The 25,504-nt window shown below is 38.7% G+C and overlaps 1 protein-coding gene across 5 annotated transcripts in view; it reads left to right on the forward strand.

Annotated features, from left to right (window-relative positions):
• prkci (protein kinase C iota) overlaps nucleotides 1-25,504 on the forward strand; it is an 82,959-nt gene that overhangs the window by 12,697 nt on the left and 44,758 nt on the right. For 3 of the 5 annotated variants that reach the window (XM_022250408.2, XM_022250407.2, XM_022250406.2), the window contains exons 2-3: nucleotides 6,434-6,534; nucleotides 24,481-24,602. In XM_022250408.2, coding sequence (XP_022106100.1) covers nucleotides 6,470-6,534; nucleotides 24,481-24,602 — 187 coding nt within the window. In that variant the 5' untranslated portion in view covers nucleotides 6,434-6,469. Of the gene's footprint in view, nucleotides 1-6,433; nucleotides 6,535-9,242; nucleotides 9,566-15,989; nucleotides 16,511-24,480; nucleotides 24,603-25,504 lie in introns of those variants that run through there. The other 2 variants (XM_087147385.1, XM_022250409.2) reach the window with 2 other exon arrangements.

Genomic DNA, 25,504 nt, shown 5'->3' on the forward strand with positions numbered 1-25,504 from the left:
TTTCGCCATCTGTGACAGACATCACTAGAGGAGCTGGCCCAGTGGTGGACTCACTGCCAGTGAACGGTACCCTCAGTGGCACCCGTCAGTGGCTCAATGACACCTTATGTCCCGCTTAAGAGCCATCTGAAAATGTCAGTGTTAACCATTTATCTAACTATAGCATGGCCACGAAGTCAATTTTACGAAATCTGAGCAAAGTGTCAAATTAAACTTCCTCTGCATGAGTTAAAATGAACGTCAATGTCTTTATCAGGGAAACGTGAATTATTCTGATCTCTTTAAAAGCAAGAATCTCTTATTTCTAGACCATAACCATTCTTCAAAATTTCAAAATCAGGCGTCTTCTCATCATGGCTAAGACAAAGTTACTGAAATTCACTTCAAAATCTAATACATGTACACGTATGTCTCAAATTAAGCACTTATACAAAATGAATAATTTTAGTTCAACTTACAGTGTGCTGGGCCAGTGGAAAAGCTCAGCACAGGAAGATCATGGCGTGCTTGTGTTTATTTCTTTGCAGGCTTACATGTACAATGTACAGTGTATATACCTCTAGAACCATTGGTCCAACTGGGTTCAATCTTGGTACAGACATACTGGTTTGTGGTATATGTAGAAATTGGAGTGATGTCATGATATTGTCAGCATATGATTTCTTATGATTGTTTTCATTGTTTACATTTTTAACATTTTTTCAACGTTACCTTCTGAACAAAACAAGGTACACTAAAACTTTGGCTAAGTCAGCATGTTCAGGACCCAATAATTTGTGACGACTTACATGTACATGAAAGCTGACTTCTTCTGTATGTTGTCATTTTGCCGATTTATAGCGTACAGGAAATGATAAATGACCTACTGTACACTGTGTGCAAACATGCTTATAATGTATGTACATGTATGTACATCATAAGATGTGATTCATACGAGGTATTAGCCTGTGACAGCCCAAAGCATAATTGATAGCACAGGACTGCTGAAAATACATGTACAGGACTAAGGCCTCAAGGTAAATACATGTCCTGTACATGTACCTAAAAATGGAAATACCTACCAGTACATGTACACATAAAGAGGAGTCTAATTTTGTGAACTACATGCAACTCGCTGAAATATTTCCAAAGTTTTTGATCGTGTCATGTTTTCAGAGTGTCAAAGTTTGGAATGTACATGTATTTTGTGTTCTCGCAGGGGGTCACATTTTTTATGCTGTTCTCAATATGTACTTGTACATGTATTTGTAGCATTAGGAACCAGTCTCCGTGCATACATGGCAGTGTAAATAAAATGTCGGTCTGAAATTTTTGTTACATGCATAAACTCACCTGACCCTTGCTTCTGGTCAAAACCTGAAGGGCCTTATTATTTAAAATTGGTAAAAGATATCATCTTTTCTCTCAATGATGTACATGTATGCAAGTCCCAGGTAAAAAAGTATTCTCCTGAACATGTACATTGTATCAGCGACATCAAGTACATGTAGTCGAGCGCCCTCTGGCTGTTGGTGGAAAAATTAACAAATGTACTGGTACGTGTATTTGAGTTGATGTCTGTGGCAAAGTTTGCTGTAGATGCATGAAAATATAGTGACCGTCATACATACAGGGCATGTGCAAACCTTCAGGCCTCATCAAACTAGAAGTTTGATATAATGGAAAGACCTTTAAATTTTCATTAGCGGTTAAAAGATCTATCCTGACACACATATATACATGTATATATGTATGAGTAGTCTTAAATACGAGCGTTTCAAAATAGTGTGCCTCCAAGAGGTTGCAACGCATTGACTGATCACTGGGTGTGAATTCTGTTGACCCTATGAGCATTTTTAAAGAGTTGATGGATTTCGTGCATTGTGATTGGTCAACGCATTGTAAACTCTTAGAGGAAAATTGCCCATGTAGCCAGTCAAATGATAAAGTAGGGTAGAAATTGGTGCTCATTTTCCAAGGCATTGGGTTTGTCTCATTATTCTTACATGTAACCAACTGATCATAAAAAACCTTAACAGCGGTTAATTGCTTACAGACACAAGGCTCATAAGATGCTACACCTGTATGTGCCTGTACATGTACACCACTTACCCATGCAATGAGTGTTCCCTGTGGGTCTGTCTGTATTTAAACAAAGCCACTAAGTTTACCCGCAAAGTCAAAGCTGTGCAGTGGTGAGATCAAGTAAGCATGTGGTCCAGTCATTAAGATATGTTCCAGTACATGTGAAAGAAAAAACATCTTTAAAAAAAAAGGGAGATTGTCCACGTAATTAACTGAATACTTTTGTAGTGTACATGTACATGTAGTTTCATTTAACCCTCAAAGAGCAGGGTTATTTTGACCCATCTCACTGCCGGTGGGAGGGGATTCAACCCCCCCCCCCAACTCAGTTGTGCCGGGCTGATTTTTTAAAAACTTGGCGTGCACATACAGACACTCCATATCACAAATGTGAAGTTTGAATTCAATCAGACATACGTGTATTGTTTATTGTTACAGTCATTTAAAGTTCATGAATTTTTGGCAAACTTCTATGCTGCTGCTCATGGCTTTTGGTCCAGCTCCTAGAGAGGCCCACCGCAGTGCATTTGCATACATTGACTTATTCATTGTATACTGTTGAATAGGACCTGGTTCCCACCCCACAGTGATTTAAAACCCTACTTGACCCAGACATCAGTGAATACTCTCAGATTATTTTCACTCACATCAATTAAAACAATTTTTCAAGGCTTTAGACTTATTTAGAGTCCTCATGGGTTTTCAATTTGGCTACAGAACGCAATGGACACATTGGCAAAAGCGCATTTCATTGATCTCCATGAATGACGGCGCCCTCTATTGACAGTTATTTACAATCCTGGCAAGAGCAGGCACGCACCCTGTGGCTACTGCAGTTTTGAACCAAATCTTTGATCATTTTAAAGAGATGATCACCTCAACTTGAAAGTGAGATCATTATGCATTTGTATTTCATTTGCAACATAACAGGAAAGGAAGGGGGAAATGATGAAAAGAAATCCTGTGACTTCGTTTCACTTTCACTTCATGTTCTTTGAATTTAGGCCTATTGAATATTTTTAATAAAATGACAATAATTTTTTTCTTGATTTGAGAGGTATTATTTCAATAAAGCAAGTTCCACATTTGGTCTATGTCCCTCTTTCGTCAAGCATTTTAGTGATTGAAATTATGAAGTAATCTGGAAAACTGAACAAGTTACCTTTTCCCAGTCACTCTCTTTCCCATTCGCTCTACTTCCCATTCAATCATGTTTTTCAATTCTTCCTAAAGAAGCAATTTTCATTGGGTGACTGTCCCTCAGTGCATTCTGAACCTGAGAGGTGAAGGTAAAGAATTTGGCATGTATTTTGCTGCTGATCTCAATGAAATTAGCCTCGTTTGTTCAACCCATGATTTTCCTTTCAAGTTTTTTTTCAATTATCTTCCAGTTCAAGTTGAAATAGTGTAGACCATGTTTCTGTCCATGGAGGTTCCTGTAATGCTTTTGTGTTCTGTCATGATTTTTATCTGCAAAAAAAAACATAATTTTAATTTTCAGTTTATTTATTGCTCAGAAGTCTTTGTCAAAAGTTTTAATCAACATTTCCATAGAAATAAAACCACGCAAAAGGTGTTGAAATATTTCACAATTGAAGAGCTGAGTTCCAAATCAGATGTTGTATTTGGCTAATCGCTAGGCAGTTTGAAAAACACTCCTATCCGCTATTCCAGGCTACGACACAACACCAAGTCCAATTCGTTTGGCTCATTTACATGACAACTGGTCTAAAAATATCTCTTAACCCTCCGACATTTGTTGGGATCAACAGTCGATATTACCCGACAAAAAGCTACATTTCTTTCAACTGTTTTTCAATTTAAATTCCACCTAAGCTGTGTTAAAACCCTCAAATTGCAACTAACCTTCACACACAATGTCCACACAATTACAGCGAGGTAGATGGCATTCAACTGAGCGATAGGCCAAACATCATCGGCAGCAATCACCTGCAGTATGCTCTACATGACTCAACAATAGAGGGCACTGTTCATTGTACTTGAAACAACCTCAAATCCTGCGTGGCGATTTTTTTTGGTCACAATGATGAATTATGCGACTTTTCCGCTTGATTATACAGGTATTTGTAGCCATATTAATCAGTCGACCAATTTATGAATAAAGTAGTCATTTTTGCCCTGGCTGTTTATGACCGATTGTAAAAAGGCATCGACAAACATATGTCGATGTGTATTTTTCTTGTTTGGTACTTTTCATAGTTTACTGTAAAAGGTAAACACTAATTTCTGCACTCTATCCAATTTTTTCGAAAGCAAATTTATATCAGCTGAAAGAGTGTCTAACAAGCTACAAATAATGCGAAAGTTTACATCTGAAGATATAATTTGGTTTTGAAAAGCAGGGTTTTTTTGTTGACATTGTTTTCAACTATGATAAGTCTACCTTCAAAAAAGCTAAGGTACGTACTTAAGTGGAATATACGGTAAAACTATTAAAAAACAAAATAATTTTTGGTGAACGTTATCTCATTAGATACTAGTGAACTGATTAAAAACTTAATATCAAGGGGAGAATCTTTTTGAAATGTCTGGGTCTAAAACCACTCTGCGCCCCCATTTCAAATACATGTTGCATTTCCACTAAGCAAGAGGAAAATAAAGGACATGTTGGTATGGAAACCTATCTATCATAGCATGGTGCTACCAGTGGTTGGTGCTTTGCAAACTGAATCTTTTTCGCAAGAGATGGATGTTAACGTTAATCAACATTAACATACATCCATGTTAATATGGATGTACGTGTACATGTGTGGGACCTAAATATTTGTTCAAAGAGAAATGCTGAAATGTTCACTGTGTTATGTTTACACACACAGTCTCTGTACGTGTGGCAGATTATGTAATGGTACCGCACACAATTCTGTGTGCGACCCATGTTTGACCCCAGGCGTAGTGAATGAGACGTCATGAATATTCTTGTTGTTCGTGTTGGAAATTCCATGTACATGTAGATGTAAGCTGACAATATTTCCAGGTGTGTCGTTCTATAAATTTGGGGTCCAACGTGTGACATTTCTCCATCCCTGTTACATGTACCTCTGACATGTATACCATCTGATAAGTTTGACAAGGAATGTATCACCGAAATTGATTTCAAACTATTTTTATTTGTTTGGCAGGTAATTTGCAGAACTTATTCAGTCTTGGAAATTACACAATGAGTTCTAAACATTAAAATTAAATACTAGACGTAACAGGGATGGACAACGACAACGATGGATGCTGGCGTCATTTCAAATGCAGCCAGATTAGTGTGCAGTGGTATTATAATGCTCATCGCTGGAGCGCTGGAGTGCTTTGTCCCCGGTGGTAATCTGCTCACACTGAATGCCACAAACAGCATGGTATAATCTTTAAAAACAATGACGGATTTCCTCTGCTATTGACTACTGAAAACAAATGTTAACAATTCCCAGCAGCCTGGTCTTTTGTTCCAAGTACGGTATTTTGTTTCAAGGCCCAGCTCCTTTGTCCAATTTCGGGCACCCCAGCTGTGCATTTAAAGCCAATGTCTCCATGACAACACTTTCAAATTCCATGGCATGACAACACTTTCAAATTCCATCAATATTTAAAAATCAAGTTTTCATGATTTTCACCATTGGGTCATTCTATACAAGTACGTGTAAATAAAGGATTCAATTTTTATGTGTCCCTGTCACACCTGACATATGATTTGTAAGTTCAGAACACATTTTTTAATTTCCAAGAATGATGAATTAATGCAAATTACTCAGTACCTGCCAAACAGTAATAGTTTGAAATCAATTTCAGTGGTATTTCCAATAACATACCGGTAAGTCAGATGTGACAGACACATAAATGTCACACTTTGGACCTCAAATTTATAGAATGACCTCATTCCTAATTTTCAACATTTTCCGATTCCGCTGTACGTTACATACAGTATATTCATTCATTTAAATTGTGTACCTGTAGATCAAGGCAGTGATACTAATTTCTTGACACTCTAACAACACTTTTACATGCACATGTACCCTGTGGCACTGCTGTGGCCATCCTGGAATGTCTGTTACATCATAGAGCTACAGGTAGATTTTCATAGTGCTTAGCATTGAGTGATCATTTACTTGACACTTCTCCCGGGGACAGCAGTCAGATAGTATGCTCATGGTATGCTGTGAAAATTTTGTTTGCAGATTCATTCTTCTTTGTAGTAGTAAGTGCAAGCATACAAAAGGGATCAGCATGCACCCTGGAAGAAGAGAGGCGGACATGTACTGCTATTGGTACCCTGTAGGGGTCATTGTCTGTTTTATCCCTATCCCTTATTACATCATTAACCACCATTTAATACTGTAAAACTTCAAATCTTGCTTTTTTGCAGATCACTTTCCTTGTGATATTGGTGTAGTCAGAGCCTATGCCAGGAGTGAACATGGGAGAGGAGGAGGTACCCCAGATACCAGTCAAGGCTGCCTACAATGGGTGAGTATCTCAAACCTTTGAGAACTTTGAATGGTACTGTTGATATCAGTTCACTTCAGAACACAGTACATGTACATGTTGATCTTTATCACTTTTTCATTTTGAAAGTGTAACCATACGGTACCAGCAAGTTTTTATTAGAGTGTCCCCCCAAAAGGAGTCCCAAGACAAAGTCAAAATAAGACTAATATGACCAAGCTTGGCACATACTGACCAATGTTGTGGTTTTATCATAAGCTAGGGTAGTCTTGGGTCTAAGACTCCATTTGAGGTGCTGCAATCGGATATGTGTGCTGTTTGAGCAATTAAAGTGTCATAAACTTATAATATGCGATTGATTGTGGCAGCACCCTCTTATGATTTGAACCAGCTACTCCATGCTAAAGGTGTCTTGATTACTTCGCTTATTTTGCTCTCAAAACTCCGACTGAATTCCAAGCATTGCTTATGTTTTTATTGTTTTCCTGGACTTTCCAGGGAGGCAATCAAGAGTTTCATTTTAGTCTTATAATTGAATTATTCATATAAGTTCATGATGTTACATGACCTAGAATTGAAAACAAAAATGGCATCCCAGTCTTGAAGTCCAAAAATTTCCATGTAAAATGCAGTCTTTAGCGGTTCTAATGTGACTTTGCGACAGGCCAATAGATTCTTCTTCTAGCAACTACCCATGTATAGCTACATGTATTTGTTGGGTATTCATCCCGTAAATTGCCAGTTTGAGGGAGAAATGAGCAAAATTCGCAGTGCTGAAGCGTGCGGGGACATCATATGTCGTGACCGTATTGTGTGCAATATAGCATAAATTGTTCTGTTGTCTGTGCTCATCATAAGTTCCTGGCTACTGTCAGAGTATAGAGGGATATTTCTTGAGTACTTACACTTAACTTGGCGTCTGTAAAAACCATGTTTAACATGATGTTGGCTGATGTTTCAGTATGAAAACATACAGTTCATAAATGTGAAGCATGTTGAAGGTCATTTGCATAACTTCTGTTGATCATCACACATGTGATATGAATAATGCATGTCATACTATTACTCTAGTACATGTATGTTACTGCCCCTGATTAAACAAAATAACCAAGACCTTCCTGTGATAGTGATTTGTCATGTGAGAGTTTGTGTCACTGGATACAGGAAGGTCTTGGTACCAAGAGTAAAGATAGGGATAATAAGCTTTCATGCATGAAAAAACATCTTTGGACAACTTGTAAAATTAAGTAGCATTTGTTTGCTTTGCTTATTCATCTACATGTACATGTAATTGTTTGGATTGAGACGTGAATTAAGTCATCTGTTCATGCAGGTTAGTCAGTGTTTGCTTTGCTGTTACATGTACATGTAGTCCAGTGGGTTGAGAAAGGAAAGTCTGTAAATTTCAACTTGCACAACAAACAACTGAGCAGTGAGTGTTTGCAGTAACCAAATTTCAAGAGGCAAACAGCTACATATACCAAGTTCAATTCCTTTGGATGTGTTCAGAGGGGCCTTTTCTTAGAGAATGTTCTTCCAACCAAGAAAATGATTTGAAAGTCTGAAAAAGTTTTTAGGACATCACATAAGCCTAGATCAGAACAAGGGCCCACCAGGGGGGGCCATGCATACAAACTGAGGATTACATTGCAGGCTTTGTGTCTCTTGAACTGTTTGCCAAAAAACACTCTTAACTATTCATAGTATTTTCATTCTTCTGTAGCAAAATTGAATTTTTCAGACTACCCTTTTTCAATCCACTGGACTCTAACTGAAGGAAATGCTGAGTAAATAGTTCATAATCACTTCAATGTTAACATTATAATTCATGTATGTTGCAGAAGTTTCACCAGACTAAAGAGGAAAAATTCAAAGTTGAAAAAATCTTCAGACTTACTGGTACATGTAGATGGCTGATGCATACTGGTACTTGTAGGAATACTTATAAAATTGGCAATATTCTTCCTAACTTGTGTGTCTTTTCTTACTATAAGTTCCAACTTTTTCCGAAGCAGAATGCAGTCTTATGTTGGCTGTTGGTTGCTGCTCTTTCTACGAGAGCCACATGTACATGTGCATACAGGTACCAGTGCAGTTGTAACACAAAGTACTGGTTAATTATGAGTGTGAATTTTGCATGAGTTATAAAAAAACGTCATGCCTGACATTTGACCTTGTCCAATGGTATTGTGAATGTCGTAGCTGCAGAGGATAGTGTTTGAACGTATGGAAAGCCATTGCTGTATTCGGAAGCCCTACTGGTACATCGTCGGTTTTGTTAACTTCCTTCCATGCTTTGGCACAGCTACATGTACATGTACATGTACTTGGTGTTAAGTACGGTGATGGTACTCAGCAAACTCTTCATTCCATTCTGTAAATACCGTACTTATTCAGCAGATGCTGCATGTGTTCCCTTGACCAAAGTGACTTTTGACACATGGTCAATCTGAAATTGAAAGCGCATCAGGAAGCTTGGAGGAGGGACTACAGTAAACATGGATCTGGTGTGGGGCAACCTCAACTCCATGGGCTGCTTGCACATTTCTTCACTATATAGCCTGGAAAAATTTTCCCACTTGTGAAAAACAGCTGTGAAAAATACTCCCACGTTTTGTAAAAAGGTGCTAACATTTTTCCCACTGGTGAAAAAAAGTGTGAAAAAATTTGCCACTTGTGAATTTCTTTTTCACAGAGGGGGAAAAAGTGTGAAAAGTTTTTCCCCTTTTGAGGTTAACTTTCAGTTGCAATGTACATTGTACTGTACCTGTAACACATACTGGAAGAATGCAAATTAGTCCCAGGCAAAGTGAGGAACAATCCACTCTCTGGCAGCTTGATCCTTTTGGCAGAAGAGTTATCAACCTGTCAACTGTTTGGATGTCATCAACTTCAGGAAATATGAAGTGATCTCAGTGCCTTCTGTGAGGCTGGAGAAACTTTACTCTGGCCTTGTGTTCTCCGCTAAGAGCTGTAATTATACCTTATAAAAAGTAGAATAAAACAGACTGGAGATTTAATCACACGAATGCCGGAATGTCGAACCCATCGGGTATGTATGATATGGTATTCCACTATTCAACCTTTGTATACGTACACGTACATAGAGCCATTTTCTCAGGGAGTCTTACTGAAATAGCACCCAGTTCAGACTGGTGTTTTTGAGTCGAGCTGAACTAATTGTAATTCAAAAATATGATGTCTGGAACAATTAGGAACAATTACAGTATTTACTGTAAAGTGCACTTGATGGTGAAAGATTGAATGATGGAGGCAAAAGATCAACTCAAGTTATTCATAACTCCATTAGTTCAGCACAGCTCTGGAATGTTTGTCTAAACTGGGCATAAAACTGTTCCTTGCCCTATGTACATGTAGTTACCTACTGTTGATGCTAATGTAAGCATGCGCTCCAGGAAATATCTTCGTAAAATGATCATCACCATTCAATTCCGCCTGTGGGCACAAAATAAATGATAAAATGAGCCAGTAAATGTACAGGGAACCAGCAATTTAGTAAAGCTTTACCTGGATAACATTGATCAGCTTAAATTAGCGGAAGTTTACAAACATGGGGATCTGCGTGTGTCAAACTACATGTACATTTACCCGGTAGATGATAATATGAGACACTGCATGGTGAGTGGAAGGCTCAAGAGGAATGAAGGATGCAGTTGTGGCTGGTGATTTAATGTATAGAAGATTTTAATAGTAAAAATCATTCAGTTCTGAAAGAGCAAAGATAAATGCAGTTATGAATGTATGTAATTTTGGTCCAGTTGTTATGACAAAGGAAGCAATATGTACATGTACATTGTGTGTGATGTAAATGTACATGGACAATACATGTAGATGTACATGTACATATACCAGATGTATGTACCCAGTATACAGAAATTGACATCATATATACTGTATAATATGGGGATCTATGTACATGTACCCTTGAATGTTGAGTGTAAAAGTACAATAGGCTGACTTAGTTTGACCATTTTATCCATTATTAGGACTAGTAGGCCATTAAGGCTTTTCACGCTACATGTATCTCTATTTCGATCCGCGTTCAAACCTACCCGGGTCCACACCGGTTCCATTTCAAAAATTTTCAACACGGGTTGGAGAGATGCAACGTTCACACCACTTTTGCGTGAACCGGCTCTTGCGTGAACCGTGTAATGTATGATCCGGATATCGGGCCAGCGTATTTACACTGTTGTATTCTCAACCTGCAGAGGCCCAGTGGCGCACAGCGGTGGCTCTTCCCATAATTTGACGCGCCAGTTTACCAAAGCGGTTGTGTCAACAAGCAGATGCTCGGGCTCAATTGTCGGCCTGCACCCGAGGACTTCGTCCAACATTTCGAAGTGGGGACAGGTTTTTCTTTCCCCCCCCGGATTGGTGCCTGTTGTGGTCCTTTACTTTCTTGTACTCGCGCTTTAAGTTCTTCAGCTTGTTGCGGCACTGGCTTGGCGTCTTATCCCGTATGCCTTGCTCAGCCAAAACGTCAGCTATCTTGCTAAAAACCTTACTGTTGCGTGTCGTTCCGTCAAGTTGGGACTGAATTTCCTCTGCCGACCAAATCGTTAGAGGCACCTTGACTTCTTCGTCCTTCTACGACGGTCTGTCTGCTTTTCCTTTTCCGGCTTTTTGTCCTTTTTGGGGCCCATTTTTAGCGATGATTGTTCAGCGATGAATGTCGTACTACGATGCTCTCCAGTATGTGATTGAAATGGGCCGTGTGTACACATGTAAAGCGCTCGCCACTCTGGCCACAATTGTTTATTGACCTTTGACATGTCATTAAAAATCGGTACATCATGGGTGCATCAACACAGATCAGCCACGTGACTAGGGGTCGTTCACACTACCATTTTCTACACAGGTCACGTAAAAAAATACAGTTTGGATCCGGCTTGAGATTTTCAACCCTGGTCGCTACCAGGGTTGGTTTTAATCCAGCCAGAGTGCCTTACCCGGTTCGGCTCGGGGTTGAAGCTTTTCAAGTGTGAAACGGATCATAAAAAATCTTGGGGCTTGATCCAGTTCCAACCCTGAGATTTCGGACAGTGTAAAAAGTCCTTAAGCAATAGTTTGCCACGTATACAGGTACATATACAGTACTGTACGTACATGTACTGTACATGTAGGCCTTTACTGCAGCAAAGGGACAATTTATTTTGTTAGAATGTTGAGACTGGGTTGTGGGGACAAAAAATTAACCTACATGTGTAATGTCTGCTGTCCCACAACATCTGTGTTTCCAGACACATATACTGGTACATGTATGTACAAGTACAGTGTACAAGTGTTCTCTCCACAGCTATGGATCATGTACATGTACCTGTGTATAGGTACTTGTATGTGTACTGTACATGTATGAAGGGGTCAGGGATCCTTTTGTCAGGACATTTACAGTACAAAGCTGTTCCCCTTGGATTACTGGGGGTCCTTGTAAAACTGCAGCCTTGTGGCTTAATTGAAATTTTCCACAAGCAGTTTTGGCATGTTGAGGGACTCATTAGCTTGATATAAAATCATGGACAGTTGATATCTAGCCATCCCCGTTGGAATTTAGTTTGCAATTCTGCTCGACAACAGTGGTTTCACCTAAAAGTGGAAACATGGCTTTTTATAAAAGAGAAGACTACACGTACATAATCATTATTATTGAAACTGACAACACCTGGCCTGCATTCCTTTTGAATTCATGTGTATCAATACTACTTATCAAAATTTGTGTGTTTAGAAATTGTCCAGAAATGCATGCAAATTACTCTTGTACTTAACTGAATCAAACAATTTTCGAAAGATGATGAAGTTAAATCAAAAATGTACCTCAATACACCAAGAAATCCCTTCTGTGTACATGTGTATGACACTCAAAAAAGTCTTAAATATTTTCAGAGTTTCTAACGCAGCCAGATCAATGTCTTTTAGTGCCAGATGTTTCGAGCTTTGTGGTTATTGATCACAAGTTGTTAATTGAAACTATTGATTGCAGGTGACTGGTACATATGTGCCATTAAGTGTTGAAGAAATTGTGTAAAGTTAGAAAGCTGGCATCAATAAATTTCAATGTGTATTTCCCCTGAATGACAGAGGCACTCTACACATGTACTGGTACATGTACATGTGTATGTACTGTAGGTGTTTATACTATACACATACATGTATGCATGCAGTTAAGTCTGATTTCTCCAATTTCAGTACAATTTTGTACAAACCCAAGTGGATTTACGATTCCTGTTGTTACACATACAGGGGCTGCCATAGATTGGTTTACAATGTAATACATGCATGATTGGAGATAAATATGTGGATATAGGCCTCCACCCTGACCCTATTAAGGGGGACAAAAATTTGTCCCTGTTACATTCTTATTCCCCACTTTGTCTAAATGTCAACACTGTCAACACTTGCTTTGTCCCCATAACTACATGTACATGTAGGTACATGTACAAGGTGTATATAAACATACTGTGCACGCACATGAACTGTACATGTGCATGTACATTTTACTGTGTACTGGTGTGTGTGGGTATGCCTGACCACTTAAACATGTTAAAGGGGACAGTTTCTTTTGTTAAGCAAATTACTGAGTTGTAGGGACATTTCTCTGTCCCAACAATTTCACTTCCCACTACAATGGGCCTCCCCCCTTAAAAAATACACAAAAGTGTTTTATTCAGTGTAATACGATGTCCAAAAGCTGCCAGATTTGCTTAATTGGCTGGAATCCTGCTGCATGTTTTAGATATGGCAATATGTAAAGTAAAGGAGTCCCTCTAGGCCCCCCATACATTTAGTCAGGCACTCTTTTTGAGATGCCATTTCTGTATTCATACATTTACAGTAAGTCTATTTCAGTGTTGTAACAGCGGTGCCGTAGGTACAAGCTCATGCATTTACATCATTTCTAGGAAAAAAAGTGGGGAAAAAAACACATTACTGTACATACAGTGTATGTACCACTTTCAGAGCCAGCCCCTGACCAGAAACTGGAGACTTTTTTGGCCTTAGATTGGGAGTTTTTATTGGTCAAGAAGCAATCATGTATGGCATAATCGCAAGAACATGGGTGATGTTCGCTGTGGTGCGTGAATGATGTAGGGTACCCCACAGTGTACATTAATTATACCTTGATGTTTCCCCATGGTTGAAAATGTCATTACCACCCCATTGCCTTGGAATGACCTTGGGTACTAGATTGCCTTTGTACATGTATTGTGTTAGTTCATGCATACATGAGATTTGCTGTGGAAGGAAAGTGAAGCACCATGTCTGATTTGACTGCCATTTCTGTTTGCATTGTTTGTTGGTATTTTTAACAGGGCTAGTGTCACGATAATGTCACTGTACCGGCAATAATGTGGGCAGATGACAGCAGGTTGGTTTTTAAGAAAGGGTTTTCTTTTGTTCCAATAAAGAAGATCAGAGTTTCAGTTGTTGTGCATGATAGGATTAGCATGACAAAAAGCGGAAAATGTTGTGCATGTGTAGATATAGTGGTTTCAAATTCTGCATTACATGAGGCATGAAGGGAGAGACCCGCGGTTTTAGATGTTACCTACATTGCATGACAAAATTAGATACATGTACATGTAGCTTTCCGGAAAATTTCTTTGGAAATGTCAAGACAGAAGATGGTGCTTCCTACCAGTTACTCAGTTTAGTGGTTTTGAAGTTAATTTGTTCAGCTTTAGAACATTTTGTTGATGAAGACAATTTCAGTGAAATGAACTCCATTGTCTCACGGTAAAATGTTTTTACATTGTTCCCTTGCATTTGTAAACTACATGTTTCTGTGGTATAACAAAATTGCTGCCCGTTGTGACGGGGTCTGCGGATTTTATACAGTTTCAGCTTTGCTTTGGATGCCATTTGCCTCCATAAGAGTTCAAAACACCGTGGACCCCTACACAGGAGACAGCAAAAGTTGTACCCTCTTCTACATGTATATGGAATGCCAAAGAGGCAAAAACTTTGAGGCAACACATTGATCGTTCTTCTACATCGATTGATCATTCCCCTACATCGATCGATCAATCTTCTACCGGTACATTGATTGATCATTCCCCGACATCGATTGATCATTCTTCTATATTGATTGTCCAAGTTTTCTACATTGATCGATCGATGTCTTTTGATCAAAGAAGAAGTGTGATGACAAAAGTGCGATGGAAAAAGTGCGATGAAAAAAGATTGATGAAGTTAAATCGATGCTAACCTTACTCAACCCCTTCCAGTACCACATAAAACTTGTTCCCTGTAACAACCTACATGTACCAGCGCTCAAGGCCACCCCTGTTCATTACCTGTCAGTCTGATCTGGTCTGAGCCAGGTGGGTGTTTACATGTATATCTGGATTCCTTCGGGAAACCACAAACAAGAATATTTCTATTCCCCCTAGATGGGATGCCAGTTCATTATGGGTCACTCCCTAGCCACTATGGGTACCCATTTTTACTCCTATTGACTCGAATTTTATTTTCAACACTAATAACATCCTGGTGGAACCAGTGGAACTATTCTGTCTTATGCTACTCAAAAAGTCAACCTCTGTCAAGCTATCTCAGGAAATTACTCTTTGTTAATTCTGAAAAATTGCATGACACCCTCCTCTAGCTGCAACAAAATCATATCATCGAGCCAAACGTGCAGAATGTAACATTCTAGTGTATTCTAATTTCCATAGGCTAAGGATTAATATTCACATGTATCACATGCAAAGACGTACATGTAACAACTGCTATGACATCAGCCTATCAGTCAATGTGCAGAAAAGTGCTGTTGCTCCCATGAAGAAAAAGAGCTTCAATGTGGAATACATTACATAGTCTTTTGAGGTGGATTTCACCTTGGACTCATGTAATTTCCCAGTAGGAGTTTTCTTCTTATGGAACTCTGATTACTTGAGGAATGATAACACACATATATTCAAACAAGCAGAATTTGGTTATAAACTTAGCAAATTTATTGTAGTTGACATGGTTTTATACATTTTACATGTGTATGTTCACGTACATGTATGTAATCTATGTCGATTTTCTTAATAGCAAGACTTTTTTGTTAAACTTAAAAATCACATTTGCTTCTGGTAAAGTGACAACAAAGATCAATATTGTCATGAAACACACATACACGTTTGCAATTAAAGACAAAGTTTTAGAGAGTTTTCAACCATAATCCATTTTTACCATCTGCAACCCAAGCCTAACGTCTTAATTAACAGTGCAATCTATATTTGCAAATCCTCTTAACAGCTTGGCAACATCTGTCTCAGTAGCACCCCCCATTCACACACACACAAATTTACCAACAGTTAGTTAAAGGTAACTATTGACCCTAGCTTATCTCCGGAATAGCAAACTATTGATCCCACTGTGCCAAAAACCTTTAAATACCCCACTCTTTGACTGAAGTTCTGTCATTTTGCAACTTGGTAGCCTATAAGAGGGGTTCAGTTCCCCTCCAACTGCTATCTCTCTCTCTTTTGCCCTTTCTGGCTTGCTGGGGTTGTTCAGTCCTATTTGCCTGTCTTAAATGACAGGGATCACAGTTGTTGACTGCATTGCATTCTCACTATGGCACAGCTGCGTTTGAACTGTGGTCTGTGTTTGGTATGGCCCCCATGCCTTTGCAAAGGTCTGGTTATGTGCAAGTGTCCATGCCTGTCACCGGTAGTTTCAGTCAATGAGAATTGTTACTGTCAGACTGGGGTTGGTTGCCATTCACATTATGTGGGCACTGACTTCAGGATTTGGACTTGTTCCATGAGCTGTCTGGACCAGCTTTGCAGCAAAGAACAGTTGCCTCTCCCAATCCCCCAGATTTCAGGGTGTGGTAGAAGGAAGAAGTACATGTACAAGGTATGGGAGTCAGACACAGGGCTGAGACAAGGGTTTGGCTTGCAGTCAAGTTGAGGAGGAGGATGACGATGCTGTCAACACGTGCCTTAACTTGATATGATTATCAAATCTGAAGCAAGGGATGCGGGTAAGTGTAGCTGCTGTAATGTCTGGTGTGCTCTGTAATACTACATGTATGTGCTTGTAGAACCAAAAGTTCTGCATCACAGTTTCAGTTTACCTCAAGCTGACTTGCAGAATGGTGTGCTGTGTGTGGAGGAACTGAGATTAATTTCTTCATTCAGAGTGCTGTTTTGTCTATGACACCTTTGTCCCTGCTGTTCCTCCAGTGTAGGATTCATTGTTTAATCTTTTCTCTTGTGAAAGAGACCTTTAAGGAACAGAGAAGTCAAAATTTGTCATAACTCATTTTTATCCGTAAATTTATTTTCATGTATGTTTAATATAAAATGAAAAGCAAAAATGGTTTGTGTTTAGTATAGGTATGTTTATTTGCCTCCCCAAACTTGGATCCCCCTTTTTTCAGTTTTGCTACTATTCAAATTCAATGACATAGACTGCTAAGGCACCAAAATTCACAAACTGACTCAGAAGTCTGCAGCTGTGAAATTATGCCTACTCACGAGAAGATTGGTACTGCATGAAGCTACCAGTAGCTGCATTCTTGCTGTAACATGGCCACTGTGGCGGTGACGTGGTGTGTAGCACCCAGCTTGCAATGTATCTTAACAATATACACTGTAATGAGTGCTGTGTACATTTACATGTATCGATAGCTGGTGCATGTATTATTTGGTTGCACAGTTGCACTCCACCTGCCTAGGTTGATAAGTTATGACAGAAAAAAGGCCACAATCTACATGTACCATACATGTATCTGCTGATTGTACTGGGTATCTTCAGACCAACGCGGCTATCCTCATAATATGTACATGTAGGAATGGTCTGTTGAGCTACCCAACCTAAGATAGTTCATACACTTCATACATGGGCAACAAAGATAATTATTTCAGACACAATTCAGTGAATGCATCTCAAATCTTGAAGGTTAGTTCCCAGTGAGTTTTCTCCATTTGACAAATGTTCCTCTTGTACCTATATGTGGGCATTTGGTTGGCTTGTCCAGTTCTATTCTTTATCTTGTACTGTAGATTGAAATAAGATAGAAATGGCATCAATCTTCTTCAGTTTTTATTGACATGCCAAAGGAGCTGTATAATCCAGATTTGAAGCACAACGGCTTTAAGAGGTCGCTACGCAGTGCGGACCACTTGTTCAAGTAGTCTTTACTTTAGCAGTCCAAATAGACCATTTGCCATTTTTGACCAAATTTTCTGAACATGTCCGTTTCAAAGAAATTTGTCAAATTGGATAGTGCCAAACTATTTTTGGTTCTATGCCTCACTTTCACTTTTTTAGATGTTACTTAAAATGTTTAGATATAATAAAATACACATTTTGATTTTTCATCATCGTAAATCATGAATGAAATTAATTTGCAATGAACTTTCATTTCATTGCTTTTTTTTCCTTCTTAATTTAGGTTTTTTAAATAAAAAGTTAATCTCACTTTAAATTCAGTATGACCAACTTGTGAATACTGTCATTTCTATGAGTTTCAGATCAATGGGATGCATGTACGGGAACACACAATCACTTATACTTCTGCTGCACCCAACAGCAACACTGGGTCATTTGGCAGCTGCCCAAGGCGCCCATGTATGCCATGTTTAAATGTATTCATTGTTCCACGCTTAATGTCTTCATTGTACAGCGCCTTTGAACATATCTACCAGTATATGAAATTCGCACTTTATAAATGTACTTATTATTATTAACCCTAACAGTCCCAAATCCTTCAATTTCAATACGATTTTACATACACCCAAGGGGGTTAGGGTTAAAGCATAATTCCATGGGCAAAGTGGCTTAACCAAAACATTTTCAATTTGTTTTCTCCTACTTATCCTGGAAACCAGTTATTAAGTCACACAAAATGTCATTCTTTTATCATAATAATTCATTATGACACATCGTTATACAACATAATGCAATAAAAATCATGTTTCATGTTTCCTTTCATTCCCTGTGCACTTTGTTTCACTGTAATGATCCAAAGTGAAACCTTTTCCACTGTCCTTTTTGATTTTAGATTTTTATGAGAAACAGTTTTCACCATTGACGTCTCTTCACTTTTGAAAAACTGTTCAAAATACATGTACACGTATACATACATGTATCCTTTGAGCAAATTATGTACACGTATGGCATGTTGTATTGTGGATGCACATCATGCCTTTTACCTAATGTACTGCACAGTGTTTTGCTTGATTCCATGGATCCCTTTGTGACACTGATTAATAAATGTGTGTGATGATATAAATGTGCCATTGACATGAATTTTGGAAAAAGAGGAAAGATTTTTCCCTGTGTTAACCATTAAAGAGATGTCTACAGTTCACTTCCACTGTGAAATTAAAAACAAAAATGAATAAAATAGAGACAGTATTTTGCAGACTTTTGAAGATTGGGTACTTGTTAAGCAACCCCCCCTGACTAACGGTGATTCAAAATGTTCCTTGAAGGTCTGTCAAATTTAGAACACAAATCAATCAAGAAAAATATTCAGTTTTCAGTGTTGCAGAAATGTCCTGAAAGGTAGAGTTTACATGTAGTGTCAACTTTCTATAACCATACATTGAAACATGACAGAATTCCAGCAGGCAAATTTTTAATAGCAGCCAAAGTTCTAGCCAAATGCACAATCAAGCAGCCACTTACTTTTTTGATGCAACCACTCTTTTTGAAATGTGTGTACGTATGCATACATGCATGTAGGTAGGCCTACAATTTTTGTTGCTAGTGACTCAGGATCACTTGTACATGTACCAGTATAGCCAAAGTTTCAATCAAGTGGCGACTGACAGATGGAACCTTTTGCACATGTACATTAAATTACATGCAGTTTTTAAAGGACACTCCTTCAGCCATGATACAGTCAAGTGTGCGTACATGTATATGTACTGATACATGCTTATGTTGCTTCTTAAGTAACGCCAAATAAAATAATAGTTGTGCTTCCAGTTACCTGCCCCAACCCAGCAGATTGCACCGACTCAAATCTTTTTATTGAAAAAACATAAAAATCAAAATTATTGTTATCGACCCTTGTGCTTATTTTTTTGTCAAGTATGCTGAATTTCATTCTCCATTTTTGTGCCATTGACAGGCCAGAGTTTCCAATATAACTCGCAGTACCGGTAGCTCACGTTCACTGTGAATTTATGGCTTGAAGTAACGTTAGTACATTTTTGCTTTCGCCAATAGAGGGTTTTGTGACAACTGGCGTGGGGTGCACAAAGTTATTGTGACATGCATCATCGCGTGGGTTTTAAGTGCTGTATGTGCATCGTTTTGTACAAGCTTTCAAACAATTTTTGGACATTAACTTATCCAAATGTCAGTGCAATACAAATGTATAATTGTCCAAAGAGGCTCTGACATGGGTACAATCTTTGACAAGACTGATCCTCAACTTAGGAATCTGTGGGAAAAAACAATGGATGGAAACTCTGTAGACCATCAAAATCACTTTTTAACCAAAAAAATTCAAACAAATTCCCCACATTAAAATTTTCGACCCAAAAACTTGAAGAGAAAAAAAGATACTACCCACCTACATGTACATGTTTTTGTTTGGGGGGGGGCAATGTACATGTAATAGAAAGCACAACTATTATTTTGTTTGGCCTACCCAGTACATGTACATGTAAGTTACAAGTTTATGTATTTCCTACAGTAATTACTGATTTGTAATACATCGATATTAAATGTGTAGTATATATAGTGTGCAGTGCTCTACCATGCCATCAGCACTCATGCACTGCACTCTAAAAAATTCCTGAAAATTCCTCACAATTTGTTAGCTGTGTAGGAGGAATCTTTTTGCTAGGTCCCCTACTGGGCCCTGTGCCTTGGATATCCGAATGGCACCCTGCTTGGCAGCAATACCATGCATGCCATGTCATCTCTGTGTCCTGCTTGTGCATTGTTGTGGGCCATCAAGGCTCAACCATCTCCTTTTTAGGCAAGTGAACAAATTCAAACGCAACTGTGCCAAAACGACGCCATGAAGGCATCCTATACACGTAGTTTATGGAGTTCAAAATCCCTTCCAAAGTTATGTATGCAGCCTCTCTCTTACATCTTTCACTTCTTTAAGTACTAAAAAAATAAAAACAACCAAACATTCTGCTAAACTGCTTGTTAAAGAGACAATCTCGTGAAAGAGAAATGCTTAAGTAAAACACTGGTACAGCGTATATTGGCGAAGAAAACAGAAAGCAAGCTAGTCTGAAGACACACAGTTTGCCAGGGATCTTGTAAATAATGGACTTCAACTGAACAGCCTCTCAGTCACAGATAACTATGGAAACAAAATACATCTTTGTGCCGAGGAATCTTGTGGACAAAAAAACAATGCTTCAGTTGACAAGATGCTGTTTCTCAAAGATTGGCATTGCATCTCAGATAAAACCTAGCAGGAATTGGCTTTTGCGTTTGACTCACTGCCCTCATTGTGTAGTTTGAGAATGCGGGCAAATGAAATAAACTGTTCAAGACAAAAATTGTTCCTGAGCACCAGGCACTCTGTGAACTGTCTGAAGAGAAACTTGTAAGAGCATTACTTAAAGCATGACGTCACTTTATCCAGAATACAAATCACAGATGGAAGTCTGGTAACCGTAGTCAAAGTCATAGTACATGTAGATGGAATCTCCTTTGGATAAAGAATGGGGATAACTCACTTTGGATTCTCTGTTATTGCTTACAAATTCCAATTAATGGATCATATTCTTGTTTTTGCTCAAATCTCTGAAAAATATGATAAACTTCGACCACTTTTCAGTGATATCATCAATAACATTAGCATTTTATTACATGTTGATGTAGATAGTAAGATGCACTGGCAGTAAAAGTAGAAGTAAATTAAAACGAAACCACAGTTCATTACTTATTAATATGCATACATATTTTTGCATATGGATCACAAGAATAGTCATTACGTTGTCACCTTTCGATTTTTCCAATGCAGTGTGTCCAAACCTGAAGGTGATAAGAACTGAGCTGATCACTAATGAATGTCTGCACTTTTCAAGGAGATTGCCTCATTAATATAATGCAGGTGTCATTGTTTTAATGAGGGAAATCTGATTGAAAGTAATAAGAGTGGAGCAGGTGTGGTAGGGATTGCACACTGCACCAGTTCTTCAGTAGACACATGTGAACAGGTGTTGAGTGTAAATTGGACACCCTGTGCAAGTTTGAACTTGTGCAATGATTTTCAGAGTGCCTAGATTACTGGTACACTGGCTAATTTGTGTTTGCACCCTCTAGTTGCAATTTGTGTAAAGAAATATGATCACAAATTGACAACCTTTTGCAAGTTTTGTAAGGTGCTGTAGTTTCAGAGTTGTGATATTGGTAATTGTGCCTGAGCACTCTTAGAAACGTTCACTTTCCCACAAAGTAAATTCACAACCAAACCAAACATGCTATTAAGAAATTGTGGGAGGAAGAAATGTTTTGTTTATTTTAAAAATATCATCGATCAAAAAATCAAAGTACGTGTAGTCATCGCTGACATTGCCAATTCCAAATGTAGCTCTTTGTAGGTTGTGTAGTACTTATCTTATGCACTGAGACCTATTTGTGCAGCTTTGACCCAAAAAATACACGTTTGCTTCAGTTTTTGTTGATTTGGTTTAATGTACATGCATGTGTACTGTACTGTAATGTTACATCTTTGTTCCAACAAACAAGAGCCTCAAGTCAACATTTTGGGGGAGGGGGTCAAAATTATTTTGAGGGGCCAAAAAATTCAGATCTTTTTTCATGAAACTACTTTTTATGGGCGTCCAGGGGATAAGGCCAATTTGAGCTTCTTACACACTTTAGAATAATGGCATAAGAAATAGACCAAAACCTTGCCTTTCTCTCATTATTTTAAAAGAAATATTTCGTTTTTGAAGGGTCATGGCCCCTGTTGAATTCCCCTCCACAATGGTAAGATGGGGGAATCAACTGAAAGGTTAAGGAGACAAGTGTCGTCATCTTATTTGTTTTTGCATGGAACCAAATACTCTCTACTATAAAGTACGGGTAACTTGAGACAGAGGCAGCAGGTATGGTAGCTAGTGGATAGAAACATGCCAAATATTATGGAAAACTGAGTTTGTCAAACCTGTCATCTTAGGCTACTTCTTTTCATTAAATTGTAAAATTTGTCTAGTTGGAAATCAAATAACGAACCCTTTCCCATGTTGTTGTGACACCTCTACATTTACATGTATATCCATTACCGAGCTGAGAATATCTACATGTACTGCTCTACTGAATATGTGTGGGTCTGCATCCTCATGTTCTAGTTTTCGGAAATGAAACAATTGCCTGGTGAAGCCCTTGGCTTGTTACTGCAGCTTCATTGCATAACATGTATATGTGCATGTATACATGTACAATGCAAGTGTTGCTGATGGCCTTTAATTAGTTTGTCTTGACTACATCTTATCAGTATATTCATGACAAAATGTTAAGCATACAGTTACATGTACATGTACATAGCATGCATGTACCGGTAGGTGTAGGTGCACTACAGTAGGTTATTTGATGAGTCCTGATCTCCTGGATGTCATTGCCTGGAACGTTCCATGCCTGATTGCCTGTAAAAGAAACTGGTGGCTTATTCTTTATTCACATACCGTACATTTACAATACACCAACTTATTAGGGGCAGGGCAGGAAGACTCACTAGTGTATACTATAGAGGTGGCTGGGCTCTACATGTGCCTTCTACTTTCCTGTTAAACCCTCAAAACGAACTTGATAAATTATGAACAGTCTTAGGGATTTCGAATAAATATCAACAAAAACAAAACTATCCAGGCGAAATTATGCTGTTGCCATTCACAAAGAAAAGTTTTGAATTTTTCTGCTTGACCATCTCAGGCCTTGAATTCATCAAGGGATGTGCCACCCATGCCAAACCCTTATTATAAAGGCAGCCCATCTGACGTTCATTGCCAGGGCATACCATGTGGCCGCAATTTGCATTATCTGCACTGTGCTAAAAACCTCTTGCCTCTCATATCTGCTATCGTGTATTATTGTTTAATTGGCAAGTTGTGTTTTAATACAGTACGGGTACATGTTTGTATAGACAGACAAATGCTACATGTGTAGGATCCAATTTGGCTTGTCTGCCTGTATACGTGTACATGTAATTCATCAGATGTTGTACAGACATTTTTCTTTGAATTTCATAAGACACGTTTGCTGAGCTTTTGCAAGAACAGATTGCCCAGTTTTGGAGTATAGTTCACAATGTACAGTACATTCTGACCTCCTGACAAGATTGAATTGTGCATTTGGACAGCTTAATCACATCCCTGGAACAAGGTTGAGGATTATAACACTGTAGTGTGTGTTTATTCTGTAGACTATAGATTTGTAGATAGATACATGTAAGTAGATTGTAATTTGTATGGTATAAAATTTTATTGCAAAGCGCATTGAGGTTTCTCCCTGTTTTGAAATGCGCTATATAAAAAACACATATTATTATTATTATTAGTGCAAGTTTGGTTCATTTCACGTGGAGATACCCAAAACATTTTTGGATGAATGAAAAACTGCACTGTGAACTACCGGTACTTCTGTGTGTTCAAGGAATTTGCCCCACAGTGATTTCATGTTTCTGAGACACCAAGTCAGTAGGAAATGTGAAGGTGCCCCAATCATCATTATTTCACATTTGAATTTGAACATTATACATGCACTGTTGATAACAACTTGCAGTTTTTTCCTGTCATCTTGTCTGTTGGATCTCTTCTGAAGAGGAAAGAACCCTCTGGAGCAGCTTGTTAGATGTTGATTGGGCGCGGATAGGGTTACACAGAATTTTGGATGGAAGACTTGGCCCTGCTCCCAATCCACGTACATGTACATGTATGTATTCTTGCAATATTTTAGTTGCAGCAGGCATGAAGTGTCCAGTACTTCAACTTAATTGGCTGGTATTGCATTTTCTTTATGTAGAGATATTCTCTGCATCACCATTGATCAGGACATCACATTGGATGATTTGTCTGCTGATATGAGGGACATCTGCAACTTTGATGAGGACCAGTGTTTCACCATGAAATGGGTAGATGAAGAGGGTAAGTGGTGCACAATGCACATCATGTACAGTGTACATGCTCTTTGGTACTGCGCAGTGTTTTACATGTAATGGATGAGTTGGGAAGAAAGATCCTTAACTACGTGTATGGCACACAGTGACGGGATGCAGTGGGTGCAGGAAACCCAGAGTTTGGCCATAAACTACCTGTAAGTGGATGAGGCAAGGGAAGTCAGAAACTGCGAGATTGAGCAGTGTACAGCTGTGGCCATGTTTCCATTGGACTTTTTTGGTTAACTTTTCGTGACTTTCCTGTAGAATGACCAATTAAATCCAATAGGGGCATGCGGTAAGCTGATGTCCCTCTTAACTTACCGCAACCATGATGTAAAGCTATCGAGCCAAAATTGCCAGTGGTCACAGAAGATTTCCGTGCAGCCATGGTAAGTTAGCCGGGATGTTAAAAAGTCCCATGAGAACAGTTCCATGATGAAGATTTGCTGCAGCCACACTGTAAATCTAACAGGACAGCTCTCAGTTACACATACACAGAGATATGACAGTGGGTGCATAGAAATGTTTGCATAGTTCCCAGTGTCCTTTCGTACAGCAAACCAACACAGTCAGTGAAGCTTACCTGGCAAAAGCTGCACATGCATATACTGTACATCTTGTTTGATCATTGCTTTAAACATACATGTAGCAGATTTGGTTAAATTGTCAGATTTTGTCACTTTTTTCAGATTTTAAATTTTTGTCACATCCTGCTCAGGTCAAGGGTGATTTGCACAGTGCTTGTTATGTACAACATTCAGCTAGTTTCGCACAGCGAAGAAACGCTCAGTTAAGATTAAAAAGTCCAAGTAAGAATGCGCAGTAGACTGACATGAAATACCATACATATAATGTCGCGGTAAGTTTCTGTGGCGCTACGGAAGAAAA

This window comes from Acanthaster planci, linkage group LG16, assembly GCF_054643075.1.
Source record: "Acanthaster planci isolate LZ-2023a linkage group LG16, COTS_SCS, whole genome shotgun sequence".
Lineage (NCBI taxonomy): Eukaryota > Metazoa > Echinodermata > Asteroidea > Valvatida > Acanthasteridae > Acanthaster > Acanthaster planci.